Here is a 17973-nt window from a genome sequence, read left to right as displayed (position 1 = left end):
TTTTAATCCCATCTCTATATACTATATGTACATATCAAATTACATCTCTTCCTAAATTTAGAAGCAAATGCAAAAATAGCAAAAAATATTTTTTTAATAAGAGGATTAGTTACATATTTAAATCAAAAAGGCATTGTTTTTTTTAAAACACAGCCTAGAAAATAGCTTATATTAATGTTCGTATGCAGCTTTATTCCTTCTCTCATGGGCTGCTTTGTTACAAGAAAGCAGAAACAGGCAGAAAAAATATAGATATTAAATTGACCAAATGTAAATTACTCTTAATATTATTTGGCTCTTTAAAGAACCGCTGTCCAGTGATTTAGTCCCAAATGTCTGTGCAATGCTCACAACCTTCTGCTTGTCAAGCTGTCTGTCAAGCAAACTGGTATTTTTTACTTTGGAGTGAGAAACTCCTGTCTCCTGTTTCACAGAGGTTGTTAACAACTTCCTAATATATAGTATAAGTATAACTATGTTTGAAGTCGACCTGTTATTGGGAGTGCAATCTGATGTGGACCCACTGAAGATATGGCATACATCGTAATTAGTAAACTGCACACAAACTGGCTTTGATTATGCATCACATGGCTTAGAGAGTGGTGAAGCTAAATGAATGAATAGACCATAAATACCTTTTCCGTTTCTTCAGACCTTTTCGAATTGTACAGTATTGGAAACAGGGCATTGCAGAAGTCTGACACCTTCACAAGTCTAAATAGTCACCCACAGGTAGGGCATGCTAATCTAAGTAATAATCACTTAATCAAACCATTAAGATGTCTCATTGAAAAATACCCCCCTTCCCAATTATGAAGAAATATTATGTCCATTTACACAAAAGCTGAATATAATTCACAGTTAATTGTTCTGTACTACATATGTAATTATCTTCTTGTCTGTAATTTGGAATCAAATTTTCTGGGCATTTGTATTAGAAAACTCAGATTAACCTCAGATTAATGTGTTCAAAACCCTTTTTGCTAAAGCTTCTAAGAATGCTGTTCTGGCATTGGAATAGATTCATAGATGCATAATTGATTATCATTCAATTTTTTTTTTTCACGTGCCCTAAACTTTCCCAGTTGGTCTTAAGAGTAGCTGTACTGATTAAAAAGCTGTTCTAGCTTTTACCTCAAACCTCAGACAAGTTGTTAAGAGACTGGAGGATCTGATATAGTAGTTTGAAAACTGTCACCATTAAATCCCAGAAAAAATACACATTATTAGTAATTATTATAGTGTAATTGTATTAGCAATTCGTAATACAGAATTTGCAGCACACAGAAAACACATCATAGTGTTAAAACTTTTCATGGAATCGCTGATACCACAACACTGTACAATGCAGAAAAAAATTTTTTTTTTTTTAGAAAAAGGTTTTTAGTTCAAAGGTTACATGTATTTTGGATAAGAGAAACCCTTCTATCAGTGTCTGCGTCCAGGTTTAATACTTTGCCTACTGAAGTAAAAAAAGATTAACCACACACGGAAACTTCTTTGGGAGTATAAAAGGTAAATGCAATATCTTTGTTAATACAAATTCTATAAATGCTAATATAAGCATACATTTTTGGACAAATTTTAGATGTTCAGCATCAGTCTGTGCTATAATGTACAGGGATCAATCATCATCATCATCATATGGGTCACTCACATAAAGTAAGAACCAGTAGACCATTCATATACAGTAACTTTGCGTTACACACCCAATGTTATTCAGTAACTTTATGACTGAAAAGCAACAACTATTACTATGATGATGATAATGCATATCCTCTTCTTCAGTGTGTTTATATTTATACCTGCTGAAAGTCATGTGTATCAGTAATACATTAGTAACTATTGTAAAATCCTGGGTTCGGTAAAATATTTCAGGTATTCATGTGAAGGACAACAGAGCTTTCACTGGCCGATTATCAAACTTTGATAAAACCAAAAACAAAAACTAGCCGACCAAACCAGAAGAAGAAAAAAAGAATCAAAATAACAGACACAGCGCAAGCCTGCATTCTCTCCTCAACTGTCCACACCACACTTTTCCCTGGGTCAGAGATTAAATAAAACTTCACTCGCACCAAACAAATTACCACACACTGAACACTGAACATGTTAACCCAAATATGTCTCATACTATGTTTCTAACATACTAGTTTGAAAGACACAGTAACAAACACACAAACAACCATACAGTACATTTACTATCCTGTTACCCTCAAGATATTTACCTGGAAGTCATGGATGAACTGAACTGTTCGCAGCACTGTTTATCTGGTAAAAACACACTCGGTGGTATTGGAAAGACTAACTGAAATCAGTAAAATGATACTGCTTAATGATTACTCACTACATAGTTTTATGTGCAGTTACATTGGTGTTGAAGCTGGTTGACTGAGTTACAGGGTGAAAAACAGACAATGATGCAATAAATTCTGATGTAGTTACTTTACTTATCTTTGGAGAATTGTCACAAATATACATGGTGTACAGAATTGTACACAATATTCTAAGGTTTTGCTTGTTCTGTGAATAATTTTAAAATAGCATTTATTGATTGAAATTCTACACATTTAACTATATCCTAACATTTTGTTTGTCATTTTTATTGATTCCTCTCTTTGCCTAGAATGATGTGTCAATACAGACACCACAGTCCTTTTTATAGATAGTTTTTCTCAGGCCGTGTCTGCTATTTTACTGTATATTTATAGTTAAATTTTCTTCTACCCTCAATTTTCTTCACTTGTCTACATTAAATGGTACCTGCAGGGAATATGCTGAGTCATTAATTTTGTCTAAGGCCATTTGAGTTTCACTCCAATTTGAGCTTTAACAACTTATCTGTACTGTTTTCTTTCCATTTACCATTTCTCGATCCAATTACATTCATTATGTTCAATGCCTATTACCCACAATTTAAAAACAATGGTTTACAAAGAGCTGTACCAGAAGTCTTTTAAAAATGTTAATACACCGTATTACACTCTGTCTCTGTTTCTGCTGTTGTTAGTTGTAAGAACTTTAAAATGTTACTTTTCTAAATCCATGATACTTTTCCTTGAAACCCATTTTCAAACAGATAATTCTCTAGTTTAGTGGTAATTATAATTTCCATAAAATTGCCATAATGTTGTATGTAACAGAAGTGAGTTATTGGTCTACAATTGATTGGTCCAGTTTACATGGATAGGTGCTACGTTTGAAATTTTCCTATAAATGCGTATTTTTTGTTTAAACCTTTATTTTACCTGACAAGTTAATTAAAACACATTAGCACTTACACATGTAATCATTTGTTCAGTGAAACATTTATTGGAGATATTTCAATGAAGCTTCTTACTCAAGGTTACATCATTATTATATGACCTGGGACCTGGCTCGACCCCTTGGCTGGGAGCCCAGAGCCTTGCCCACTGCTCCACACTACTGCATGGTCTGCCGGACTGGTTTGCGAAGAGTCCATTCATTGTACTTGACTTTTTTCCTTTAGTTCATTTGGGAGAATACCATTAAACAGATCTCCAGGGCAAACGTGAGTACTTCTCAACAATGGTAGGACCTTAGCGCCCTGTCTCTTTCATACTAAAGCATCTGGGCCTCTGCTTTTCAGCCTGATTTACTTTACTCTTGGGATGAATCCTGGCAGTGAGAAACAAGAATAACATTCTCCCGACCCACTCTTCTCTGTTTCCAGCGGCCCATTTCAGTATTTGTTGACCACAACTAGGTTGGTGCTTCACAAAGGCCATGGCACAAATACCATGTTTTCACATGCATGTGAAACAATGTATAGGAATACCAAGATAATGATTTCATAAAAGTCCTCGGGGCAGTGTATTCTGGTGCTTGCTGCTGATGTATATTTAACAGGTTTAAATCTGGCTTTCTATACAAATGAGAGCAATCAAATAAAGACTGATTTTGAATGTAGAAGTAATGACTTGTCTTCCTTCTTCCTGAAGCAAATGACACAAAAGATACATGATAGATATATAGATATGATACAAACAGAACAAATCCACCCTGTAATATATTCTCTAAAGGTTCATAGAATATAGATAATTAATATTTACAATTCATTTAATCTTGAATTGATACATAGCAACCTATAATCCAATACACACAATGTAACTGTAGAAAGAAGTTTTGTAAAAATCCATAACATCCATCCCTTTTCTAAGTGCTTCATCCGATTCAGAGTCGTGGCTGAGGCAGAGCCTATCCTGGCAAGCAAAAGGCACAAGGCGGGGTACACACTGGATGGGATGCCAGTCCATTGCAGGGCACAACTGCCCAGTCATTTGATCATTTTTATGTAAACAACTGTAAGGTGGTATTTACATGTGTCCTGTGGCTCAAACAAAGCTTTGAGAAACAGAAATGTATGCAGATACATTATTGAGGGCTCAGCAATAATGTTCAGCCGTAGCTTAACCAAAGAGCTACAGTAGATACATGATGTGATGTGATTTGATGGACAGGGTAACTGCCAGTGATAGAGGCAATAGTGAAGACAGCCCTAACTGTAACTCTGTTAACGTTATTGTTAATTAAAAAAAACTATCCAACTACCAGAAAATAATTTTACAAAAAAGGGTTATATGGAAAGCAGCATTGCAAATTTTGATCTAATTTTGCACGGGGAATTATAGTAATTAATATTTCAATTTATTATTAATCTGCTTGCGTATTCTTTAAAAAAAGAGTCCCCTATTATTTGCATTTGTAAATAGTAAATCTGGTGTAAAGCTTAAGTCCTTTATTTAAACAACACAAAACCAGCATTTTCACAATGAAAAGCTTTCACAGAAAGAAAAGTCTTGCCAAGAAAAAGATTGCATTTCACAGCACATTAAAAAAATGTTGACAGCTTATCTTGCTGTTGTTTTCATTCTCTGTAAAATACTATTTTTTGATGATAACTAAAAATCCTTACTCAACTGATGAAAACTGCTGGAAAGGAAGAGCTAACATCCCAAATTAACCACATCAGTCATTCATAGCCTGAGTCTCATATATATTTACTCAACTGCTTGTAAAATTTATTTGAAATGTTCAAGACTTTTTTTTCCTGCTGTATTTCAATGGGATGCCTTATCAAGAGTGAAAATAAACTACACTGCCTGATAAGAATATCTAACATGAGCATTATGTGGTGAGAAAGAGCTTAAGAGATGTTTTCCAAAGACAGATAAATGCCTTTACTCATGCTGCTTCAACCCAATCTCAATATCTGAATTGCATTTAATCATTTTATTTAATACCAAGGCAAAGTTAAAATGAGGTATGCCATCTTCACCCCTGAAGCACAGGAAATGGTGCATTAGAAAACATACAAAATCTCTCTCATCGTTGCCGTTTGTCCATTCCTCAATACTCCTGGCACAGGCAGTTCTACAGACTTGTCCAGTTCAAATCCATGCAGTATTACTGTATGTATCTCTGTACCAAAGTCATATTCTCTTATTCTTTAAGAATTCTATTCAATTGCTTTCTTCTCTACTTGACATTTTTAACAATTTTAGATCATCAGGTTATAAAATCAACTGGACTACTTCCCTCAAATACTACAATGGTAGACACAGCACTGCCTGTAAACATTCCAAGAGTTAAACATTTGAAATATCTAGGGATGGTAGTCTATCCTGTCTTAAATACTACAGTCTTCCTAAAGTAATACTATTCTTAGAAATGTCATGACAGATTTGAATGGATGGTTTCACCTCAGGAATTATTTTCAAGCGCATATCTTTATAATTAAAATGGATATACTCCCACATATTATTATGTCATACCCTTCCCATTTAATCCATTGGCCCCTGGATTAAATGACAGCCACTGGTCTCTAGGTTTGTGCAGAGGGGAAGAGGGCCATGCGTTACCTCTTTGACCACACACCAGGAGAAATCCACAGGAGGACTATCATTTCCAAACTTCAAACTGTATTTCCAGTTAGTTGCACTGGGCCCAGTCACAGTATGGTTAGATAACGTCGCTTCTGCTTCACGGCGACAGCTAGGAGAGGGCGCAGTTTTTCCCTCCAGGTTACAAGAACTGCTTTTCTCTGGCATATCCCCAAGGCGATGCAAATTACCATTTGACCTCATTGTTTCGTATTTAATTACAGTATGGCGCCTAGTCGAAAGACACACTCAAATTAGAATGGAACGGTTTTGCGTTCTCCAGTTTCTCACAGAGCTGGCCTCTTAGCTGGTGGGTACCCTTTAGTCTTTCTGTTGCTGATTGACTGCTCAGGTTCTCCATGGAAGGAGTCCTACGACTCTGTATAGACAGCTACTGTATGCAAAACGCAGGAACAAACCAACCATCCTCCGGCTGCAGAGGTGGGCTTGCAGAATCCCTGGGCCTGGCCATGTGGGGTGGGGATGAGTCCTGGGGGAAGAGGAGGGAGAAGGGATTATTCTGGATGGGGGAGGTTCAGGGAAAGGCAGGAGAAGGGTCAAGGGGGGGGAATAGGGATGGAGGGAAAAGTTCTTTTGTCACTATTTGTGCATTTGTTTTTTTGATTGCTCTGTTTCGCAAAATAAAGTTGATCGTAGAAATGTGTACAAACAAAATCTATTGACTCCACTGGGTTATAGTGGTCTTAAAAGTAAGCTTTTATAAAGGTAAACTTTAGAAGTTTACACCATCATATTTCTTGTACATGTCAAAGTTCTTTAGAGAGGCTCGATGCCATCTGAAGAAGCTGGACAATACTCCATTGCTCAGATCTGGCAGGTTAAGAAATATAGTGAGGCAAGTCATCTTGGCTTTCAGTGCTTTCAGTATTCAAATTCCAATCAGATTAGAATGTCTGGACACAGTACATGCATGGCAGATCATGTTTGAGCTAATAATTAACTCAGTGCACTTAGAGGTTCGTGTCGCCCGGTTGCCGCAGGTTTGCACAATGAATTTGCATGTTCCTTCGTGCACTGTTGTGAAATGATTAGGTCACTTCTGACACCTGTCAAGTTTGAACAATTTTAATGCTGCCACAGTTGAGAATTTATTTTAAGCTGATGATATTATGTCTTTCAGTAGTGCTGAAAGAGTAAGGTCAGATCACACTGTTTATTAATCTTTTCCCTATGTTGGCTTTTAGGTGGAAAGTTAAAGCTTGGGGTATAGTTTGTGAATGACTATTGTATGCATTCTAAAAGAGTTTATGATTTCGTACCACAAATGCAGCTGTAAAAGCTATTTGCTAGAATAAAATACGTGAATAATTATTTCTTTTTAGTTTTCTTAAACTAGTACAGGCTGCAAGGTGCCACACTGGTTAGCATCACTGCCTCGCAGTACTGGGGCCCTTGGTCAATTCCTGGGGTGCTATCTACTGTACGTGGAGTTTTTGTGCTCGACTTGTGCTCACGTGGGTTTCCTCCGGGTATTCTGGTTTGCTTCTACAGTCCAAAGACAAGCTGGCAGGTCAATTGGCTCTGTTGTGAGTTTTGTGTATCTGTGTGTACCCTGCAATGGATGGGTGTATCCCGCTTTGCACCTATTGCTTGTCAGGTTAAGCGCCGGCTTTTTCCGTGATCCATAGTGGATGAAGTGGTTTAGAAAATAGTTGAATAAACTACTACTAATAATGTTAATTATAATGTTACTGTAAATGACTGAATGAACCAAACAGCCAACAAAAATGTCTGTGAACAGTAAACGTGTTTGTGAACAGTAAAAGTTCACTTACATAATTTGTGATACAGTTCTTATTTCACTCTCCCTTTCATTGCCAAGAATCCTTAATCTCTTCCCTTTCTACTGAGACAATTTCTTTCCTAACTGCCTCCTGTTGTCTTGTTTAATAACATCTGAAGGAAATGCACTTTTAAACAATATACTCCTTTTAGCTACTGATCAGAGTCCTTGTTCTCTCTGTACTGGAGCATAAAAACTCTCTCCTGCCTGGCTTCCAGCAACAGACACCTGCCTGAAACTGTCTCACTGACCTCCTCTGATGCAACACCCCTCCGCTTCAGCTCACTTGCCACCTGTTGTCTCATTGTGCTCAAGTCTAATTGTTCTTACCTACACCTGTCTTCATCATTCTACCGCCTCTTCATTCCCATCTGGCCTTTCTCCCTGTATTCCTCTCTCATATCTCCACTCATCCTCTGCTAGATACTTAGTTGTTTCCTTTCTTCTTTCTCTTCCTTTGCACCCCTGTGGTAAAACCATAAACCTAGAAATATCAGGATGGCTCCATCACTGATCGCCTTCTGGCGCCCCCTCAAAACCCACCTGCTCAGACACCGCTGTTAGAAAGCGTGATATATCATTGTCATTTCTGTACCTTGTGCACTTCATGGCTTTTGTTTCAAGTACCATAGAGAGCCGTGTCAGAAGCCAGTGTTCTAATATTTTTTGCATCTGGTCATACCTTCAGGTCATAGAAAATTAGAAAATACAGATCTTAGGTTTATACTCCCAGATTACCTCATAAATATTTTAATGTAATGTCATAAAAAGTACCCAGGGCTTGAATATATTTGTAGGAATCGCACGGCTTGGAATGTCTTATATCAATTCTACAATAATTTTATAAACTGATTTTTTCCAAAATGACTGCAGTTTATTACCTATTACCTTTTTTATCATTCAGACTGGGCAGCATGGTAGTGTAGCTGTCCGCTGGGCTTCAATTCTAGACCGGGGCAACATCTGCGTGTAGTGTACATGTTCTCCCTGTGGTCACTTGGGGTTTTGCCAGCAGTTGCAGTTTCCTATCACACCTCATGCTGTGACACGCTGTCTAAGGTAGCTGGTGTCGCCCATGTGTGTGCCCTGTAATGGACTGGTATCTTACCCTGGGTATATACTGCCTTGTGTCCATTGTCTGCCATTAGATTTTTAAAACAGCAAAACATTTGCTTTCTTGCTTTTGATGACAATATAACTGCAGTGGTGATGCACAGAATGTTTGTTTTCAACAACAGGGAGCTCATTAAGCACTGATGATTAATATTTGATAATTGTTGGCAGAGGCAAACACTTATTTGGGCGATATGTTTACCTACAGCAAGTTACATATGTTCCAATCTGAGTTAGGTACTTTGTTTTTAGTCACAACAACAGGATGCAGTACAGGATCTGGGTGCGCAACCTTCCAGTTATATGTTTGGATCACCTAACCACTTGTCTGCACTTTTAACTTCATAAAAATATCTTAATCAAATCAGTTTTGATTGTTAAATCTTAAGATTCTATTTTATTAGCATATTTGAAAGTATTGACTATTTTATTGATTTGAACATTTACTATAATGAGAAACATTCTCATTTTTTTTATTGTTGTAGAGTTGACACTCTGTGCCATCTAATCAAGAGAACCTAACCTTACCAGAAGAGAAGAAACCTTCTGCAAGACTGATATTAGCTAAATTGTTTGTTCAAGTGAATTCAGTTTGCAGTAGTGATTTTCAAGCAACCCAGTGAATGCTGACTTAAATCTCGTCTTTATTAAAAACTGCCACAGGGGTACAACATGTCAGTACAATATCATTATTTAGCTCTGAATGCATACTGACAATCTATAAAAAAAGGCATTGGAATGATTAATCCTGCTATCATGTAAAGTTGTATTCTCTTCTGCTGTGCTGATCTCAAGCAAATATTTGCTATATAATAAATAAACCCAGCACATCTGAACTTCCGGGGGCTGTTGACCTCTATCTTGCTTCACCTGCAAGTGATGTAAATCTTGAACTACTTATCCGCTGTGCTTAGAGTACAGTATATCATGGTGGATACCGTTTGGCTGGAGGTCAGAAATTAAAAGATGTGACTGAGTTTCTCTGACTATCTTACACAATATCCATAGCTTCCATCTCTAGCTTGTACGTTTCTTTTCATTCTTTCCCCACTCTTGTGTCATTCCAAGACGTCGCACTTGTGACTTAACCAGTCTTCAACCTAATGTCGATGACAAGTGTTGTCTGGCTTTTCTTGTTTTATATGCTGGTAGATCTACTCTGGTGTTAGTGAGCTCCCTAATTCCTCTTTCATTCCCTGAAGTGATGAAGTGCTGTTCATCGTTTTCTGTTCAAACTTTCACCCCTCTGGTGTCTCTTTCTTTATCACAACATCGGTCAGTGTATAAAAGTGAACTTCAATGAAGCGTGCCGTACGTGGCTTCTCCTATCAAGATTTATTTAAAAACAGTATAAAAGTAATACATTAATTCCTCAGTAGTATTGCAGACCTGATTTTTTTAGAGCAATTTCCAAGAAGCACATCTCCCTGTTGTAGGAACTCCCTGTTTATCCAGTCCATTATTTTCTAACTGCATTGTCTAATACAGGGTCACGGGAGCTGGACCCTACCCCTGCAACACTGGGCAAAAGGCAGGTTACTGTACATCCAACAGAAGCATCCAGAGAAATTGTACATGAGCACAGGGAAAACAAAAAAACACTGCCGCCCATCGTTCCACTCGTCTTATGCATAAATTCACATGAAGAAAAAGTTTTCAACCCATTTAATATTATTCCTTTTCCCCTCAATATTTTATTGCCTGTGATTCGTTCAGTATAGTGTAATTAAGCAGTGCAGTTATATGAAAAGTCATGAACTTAATAAAGCATTAAAATAACCCCAAACTATCAGTATTTATGCACAAATGATACAACGCACATGGAAATCATCTGTAGATTTATGCTGTAAGTGAATGCCATTAGAGACTAGCACAGTTCTGCAGAGGAGGGTTGGGAAAAATAGATCTGGGGAAATAGTTGCTACAGGAATGCACCAGAATAAAGGGACATGGTATAAAATGGATGTGGCGATTATTTAATATTAAGAACAAATAAAGGAATTAAACGGTCTGAGGAAAATTGAGGTTAAAAATAATAAGAAAAAAGTAATTGAGGAACAGCAGCCCCAGCTCTGTGGTTTATATCATAATACAGTTCTCAGAATGGCCAGGAACATCACAGCTGATTCCACACAACCACTCCATTCTCGATTCATAATACTCGCATCAAGAAGACGGTATAGGGGACCAAGTTCAAATAAAAACAGTTATAAGAACTCTTGCCTACCCTCTGCAATAAAACTGCTTAATGAATGTAGTCCGCACACTACCTATTTATCCATTTATTTATGTCGCATACTGTTGTTGTGATTTCATGTCCTTCACGTGATTTTCTGTAACTTTTATGTTTGCTTCTGTGTATTGCAATTTTATGGGAGAAGCCAAAGACATTTTCACAGCAGCGGACAATAATGTATCTATCTATTTAGCTCATCTTAAGAAAAAGCGCAACAGCATGTTTCTGAAAGAAGCTATTCTGTTATGAGACGAGATGGATTTGGTGATCAAGCTTAAAACATTGAAATTTGTTTTGAGAAGTTGGTTTGAGGAGGAGACATTGAAGAGGAAAGTTGGTTTTCTTACCTCAGCTCTTTCTTAACCTCAGCTGTGAATAAATAGGATTTGCCTGCGCTAGTCATGTGACAGTACTATGCATGATGAGAATGAACAGAATGAAAAGCAAGATTTCAAATTTTAATTCAGCTGTGTCAACCATCGCGAGAGAATCTGAGAGACTGATTCCTTAAAGGCTCCCGCAGAAAGAAAATGTTAATAAACAGAATGCAGAAACCTGACAATTTGGCCAAACAAAGATCTACTGGGGGAGGAAGAAAGATAAGCAGACAGGCATGGAGGCTCTGCAGATAAAGAAAATAAATAAATAAAAATTCTGCAGACAGCCTCAGACTGCAGGGAGGAAGTCAAATTGCAATTTATGGAGTTAATGTCTCTGGAATGACTCATTGTGAACAAGAAGGCTGCATATATTTGTGCAGTGTTCATGTCAGGCATAAACTGCACAGAATAGTCATTCCTGGAATCTGATTGCCAAGAGGCAGCTCATTTAGAACAGAACTAGAAAAACTCAAGCAAGCAAGCAATGGAAGACTAAGAGCAATCATATAATCTTATCGAAAAGCATAAAAAACAAACTATTCTCATGGAAACGTATTGGACTCGTTTTTTCCACATTAAAAAAATATTTCTTCATAATAATCTAAACCAGTCCTAAACTGACATAATGTGTACTATGATTGTTTTAAAAGACGTTGTCTTTCCCTTTTAAATATTGGAATGGATGATTTTTCGTGTTTCTTGTCCGTTTAATTTTTGGATTGTATTGGATTTTTCAGTGTAATCTGATTATGCATGTTTTAACTTTCTTTTATTGCTTATATGTTGTTTTTTTACTTTGATGGGATGAAGAGAAATGTGGTGAGCTATCAAACAGAAAGATATCTGCTTTAATGCATTTGCAAAATTGTTCTATTTTATAAACCGGGGAAAAATAATACAGGTTTATTTAGTAGTTTCAATTTGAATCAAGCAGATTAAATAGCCCATTCGTAAAACCAATGATAATCATAGGATCCTCTGGTTTATTGTTGGCTTTACCATTTTTTCACTACATAACAGTAACCTCTTTATCTAATGTTATGAAAAACTTTTCTCTAAAACCATTTCATACTGCTTTGAGTTCAATTCATTGTTTTATGATTTATGATACAGGAACGTCTAAATTTAACTTTGATTTAATAAAGTGTGGCAGCTTCGATTTAAATTAAATTAAAATTTATTTTCATATCTATGATTTGTGGAAGAAAAGGAACATGCTAGTGAACGAGAAATACAATATAGAATATTAGCTCCTGTGCACTGTTAATAGGTAAGCTCCATGATGTGAATGTTTCTTTAAGCCCCAGAGTAACAATTATTTTTGTACAATCTTGACATTTACTATTGGATGTACATGATGTTAATAATTTTTTCCCATGTACAGTAGCTAGTAGCTGTTATTGAAGTTCTGTCTGCAGTAGTCTGAAGGACAAAAAACAAGATATATCCTTTAACAAAGAAGTGTACTGATACAAAGAGATGGTAGGAAATATATACAGCACAGGTATATCTTTGATTTGACATTTCACAACTTTATGAAAGCGACTGTCAAATGCACTAGTCTTCATACCAACAAATTCATATACAAATAGAGGAAACACTTTATTATTTGTCATTAGAAATAATATATTTTATTTGAAAAAAGACAGTAGAGTCTTTAGTACGTACATCTTGTGGTATGTCTAAAGCTGACATTTTACTGTAAATGTACTGTATTATTAATCTTAGCAATAAAAGCTCATAGGATTGAATCTAAAATCATAGGGTTTTGCATCCAGCATAATGCATGAATTGCTCATATGTTTCAAACAAAGCAGCCTTTCTACATTACAAGACTAAATGTACAGTATCTGCAAAACAGGAGAGTTTTTTTTTGTTATTTCGTTATGTCATGTTATTTCAGCTTTCTTTTTCTGTGAAATGTGCGATTCCCAGGACTTCACTAATCTAGCAATAGTAGTTTCCACTTTCTAGATTGATACTGTATAATAAGAACTGACATTCAGAAATAGCAGTAGAAATATGGGCTTTTTTTTAATATTAAAGGCTATATTTCTTAATGTTGAAAAGTAGTTAGTACTTTAATAGAAAGAGATTAACACCAGAAAAGAAAGAATTTTGCACTCAAGTACAAGCATATGGTCATGGGCTCTAAAGTGTCTGAATTGGTTCTTGGAGTGCTTGAACTCTATGGTGAAGTACTCTACCTGTACTTCAACCTTGGGCCATGTCATTAGCTGACTGAGACGAGGATTCCTCACGTACAGTGTAGCTGTGTACTAGTGATTAAGCACCAGCATGACGCGATGGGCAAGAGTCAGATGGGGATTACTTGGCTTGCTGTGCCACAGTGACTCCTGGGACCTGCTCGGTCCATGCAGTGACATCACTGCAAGATGTCCTAGTATTGTCATTGGTGATCACTCACCCGTATGGCACTGTGGTGGCTTGCAGCATGTCAATAGGAGAAGAGCTCTGATGGGAGGACATTTTGGAAGAGTGATTTTATGGGCTAGTATTTCCTGAAAGTGACGATACTATGTTGGCACAGTAAGCCAAGTTCACTAACAACCGATGATTCCAGATTGGTTTGACATACTGTAAATTAGAAATTAAATGAAAATATAAATTATATAAATAATTATATGAATGCAGGAACATCACCTTTTAATTAATCCCAGCAGACGTTAATGTGCTCACAATAATGTGAAGCGGGATTCAAAGCAAAAAGGTAACCCCCAGTAAATAGGTTTATGCTAAGCAGTTATTAATTGTCTTTTCTGTTGTCGGCTTTCTAGTTTGGTAAGGTAATGGTTTAATATACATTAAGTAATGTGTTTTATTATTCCAACATTGACCAGGAATATTTATGGAATTGTGGAAATAAAATGATACAATCTTATTTAAACTTGTGTCACATTTATTAAAGCTTTTCATCAGGGAACTGAGGTATGAGATGGAGTAGTTAGGTGAAGTGCACATCTAGTGATTGGCCAATTTACATTAGAGATAAGATGTTCCAATTTTTATAGTGGACATGTGAGTTTCTGTGCATTTTGTATATTTTTAAACATTGATTTTGTAAAACAGACTTATGCTTCATAAGCAGTGATTACTCTTAACTTTGCCTTTTCTGTACACAGGTACTATTGAGCGATGCTCCTTCATCAAATACCACTACTCTTCAGCCATGATACCGAAAAACCTTTCCTACAACATCACCAAGACCATTCGACAGGATGAGTGGCACTCCTTGCGTGAGTTTAAACTTGGTTTGGCTTGATTCTCTTTGCAGTGTAAAGCTGGATTTTCCAAAGGTTGCTCAAATATTTCAAGGTTATTTGGAGATTCTACCACAACTATAAAGGATACTGTAGTTGTACTTAACTCCATGTCAGTATGTTGCAGTGGTCTTCTAAGACTATAACGCTTTGGTTTTTCTGTCCAACAAGTGTTAAAATAAGACATAACTTCAGACCTCACTAGTATAACATTGCAGCTCTTTCCTTTCATCATTTATGTCTTTCTGCAAATATGGGTGGGACTTGAGCCTCTTGCCTTGGGGTTGCTTTTGGCTGCTTTAATCAGTGAAGCAGAGATATCTTTCTTTCATAAGGTTCCTCTGCATTTGCCAGTCCCACAGGAATATCTAGTTGTTTTAAGCATGTGGGAAGAGTGTCTCAGAGTTTGTGTACCCAGTGCAAGACTCTTCTGTGATGACCTGAAACTGTCTTTGGATAGCAAGTCACTGAGCTGGAGAAATCAGCTTTGTTAAGTGACAGGAAGGTGCACTTTTGAACCCAAATTCAATGGAATTTGTCATTAATATTTAATTGTATAGGAGAACACTGGTATAAATGAATTCCTGGAAGTTCTTTATAAAGCTGTTTAGCGTACACATTTAGATACAAGATTAGTGAGTTTATTTAGTACAGGATAATGAGTAGTTAAACCATAGCTTTGAACTGGAGTGAAAAGGAAGTTTCAATTGATACTGCTCAGATAAATCTAACTTTAACTTCTGCTAGTATTATTCATTATAAATCTAAATAAACTCTTATTAATCTTAGAAATCTGTTTAAAATACATGGCATGAACTGTGTTAATCATGTAAAATACAATGTGTCTTATATCACTTATCACAAAACATCAATATTTTGTAACTCACAAACACAAACTAGCATAACAGTAAGTTGTTTTTCAGTAATAGTGAGTAATTAGCTTTACATTGTGAATAATAATAATAATAACAACAACAATAATAATAACAATAATAATAAATGGCATATGTATACCTACCATAAACCGATAAAATCATATGTGAACCTTTTCTCTTCCACAAAAATCACCAATTAAAATAAAATCTAACCAAACCAACTTTTATCTAGGTGTCTGACTGCTCTTATAGAGACTGAATAAACTGTACTTAATAAGTGGTGAATTTTCTGTTTGAATGGATCTCAGTTTTTTTCTCAGTTTATAAACAAGTAGGAGTAAATCTAAAATAGAAACACAGCTGGTCAACAACTAGCCAGATCCAAAAAGATACAGTACATTTATATTTAAGAATACAGTATGACTTATTTTATTAAAGTACTTTCCACCACATTGAGCTTAAAGTCCCTTTTTCTAAAATAGAAAACAGATGCCAGATGTTTGAAGATCAAGGAAGAATATTTAGACTGCCTGTAGAGACTCTTTAGTTGGCATTCTAAAAGATTTATGTCACACTGTAAACTTAACTTGTTGTATTCGCAGGAAAAGGAATATAAGCACACGTTGGTGGTAAATGGTCCATTAAACAATTAAATACACCTATAGCGTGCAACTTAGCAGATATATTTCATTGCCTCCGCCATTAAATCAGCTTTGTTTTGGTAGAACAAAGTGTGTCAGTAGCTTATTTTAAATCCTGGTTAAATTTCTCAAAGTTTTCAAGATAAAAGAACTGTCCACAATAAGCGGCTTAGTATACCTTTTAAATATTTGCCCCATAATAATGGGGCGGAGCGGTGGCTAAGGACCTGTGCCTGTGGCTGGAAGGTTGCTGGTTCAAATCCCACAGCTGGCAGAGGAATCCTACTCCATTGGGTCCCTGAGCCCTTTACTCCAAGGGCTCCAGGGGCACTGTACAATGGCTGACCCTGCACTCTGACCCCAGGCTTCTCTCTCCCTGTCTGTGTGTCTCATGGAGAGCAAGCTGGGGTATGCAAAAAGAAAATTCCTAATGCAAGGAATTGTATATGGCCAATAAAGTGATCCCTCATCTCATATTCATGCATATACTATTACATTGCACATAAAGTAGATTATGTGTATCCTTATTTGTTTTGTTTTTTTAAGCCACTGCCTTTAGTCACGATGCTTTCATTCTGGATAAGAAAAATTCTGTAGGACATCAAAAGAATTTAGTTTTTTTTGGATTATATGAATTATGGTGAAATATGAAGCCTCTCTCACCTCAAAGTACCTGACCACATACTGCAGGCAAGCTGACTACACCAAAAAGTTAGCCTGCTGGTGAATACTTTAGAGAATCCTGGGAATGGACATCACTGTCACAAGATAGTAATACACTGAAAGACTTGTTACAGAAGCATTTTCTCCTTTGTCATCCCTCTGCTCTAAATAAACCAGATTTTTAACAGTGTTGTAAGGCTCAGTATTCATTCATTCCAGTGTCATTTTGGATGATTATTTCTATTCCAGTTATAAACCTAACAAACGATTTGTTTTGGAGCTGACAGCAAGGCTTACTGCTGAAAACTATGGGAAGACAACATTACTGTTGTGACTTATAGGAAAGACAGGGGAACTCTTTTTAAGGTTCTTCTGAGAAACTGGACTCCTTAATTTTTTTTATATAGGGATGCTCTATAGATGCTCCTGTGCTTATCCTTCAATTGTCCCTTCCAGTGTCATGAAGCTGCTTTTCCCTGCACAACTCTCCTCCTCTGTGCCTTTGGTTATTTTGTGCACTTTTTAACTGCCCGCTTGTGGCTGTCTGCCATGCTCCAGGTTTCCCTTTCATCAACTGGAATACTTCCAAAACATACTGTATCTCTATGGTCTTAAATGTACTCTAGGTTGCCTTTAATCACCTGAAGTACCCGTTTTCCCCAAAAAAGGAAAGAGGAAATGCTGGACTTTCAAGGCATTGGGAGCTACAGAGCAGTGTGATTACCATGGTTGGTTTTCACAGTTGTACTAACTGACAATTCTCTCAGGGTTATGTATGACCCTAGCGCCACGCGCCTGGGGATATACTATGTATCGAGTGCACTTGAGGACAACCTAAGCCTTCAACTTGCACAACCTAAGCCTTCAACTGTGGCTTCTCTCCACTCCCCAACTCCTCTGTCATGACTCTGCCCTTCAGGGAAGCAAAGGAGGGAATGCTCATCTGATTTTATGGATGCTTTGTCTCTCCAAATTACCAGACTTGTTCAGTTACTTGAAGGGCAACTGCATGTCCTGTCAATTTTTTGGTACAGCAGCAGACTCCAGTCGTGTTGATCTTACAGACTTCTGAGGAGG

At 36.8% G+C, this 17973-nt stretch overlaps 1 protein-coding gene across 1 annotated transcript in view; it reads left to right on the top strand.

Moving 5' to 3' along the window:
• The window catches only part of tmem178bb (transmembrane protein 178Bb), a 107221-nt gene that overhangs the window by 39011 nt on the left and 50237 nt on the right, over positions 1–17973 (top strand). Inside the window, exon 2 of the mRNA XM_088923650.1 lies at positions 14580–14693. Coding sequence (XP_088779776.1) covers positions 14580–14693 — 114 coding nt within the window. The remainder of the gene's footprint in view (positions 1–14579; positions 14694–17973) is intronic.

This window comes from Atractosteus spatula, chromosome 8 (assembly GCF_055471065.1).
Source record: "Atractosteus spatula isolate fAtrSpa1 chromosome 8, fAtrSpa1.hap1, whole genome shotgun sequence".
In the NCBI taxonomy this organism is placed as follows: domain Eukaryota; kingdom Metazoa; phylum Chordata; class Actinopteri; order Semionotiformes; family Lepisosteidae; genus Atractosteus; species Atractosteus spatula.
The sequence above is the reverse complement of the archived record's forward strand: the minus strand, read 5'-3'. Positions and strand labels throughout refer to the sequence as shown.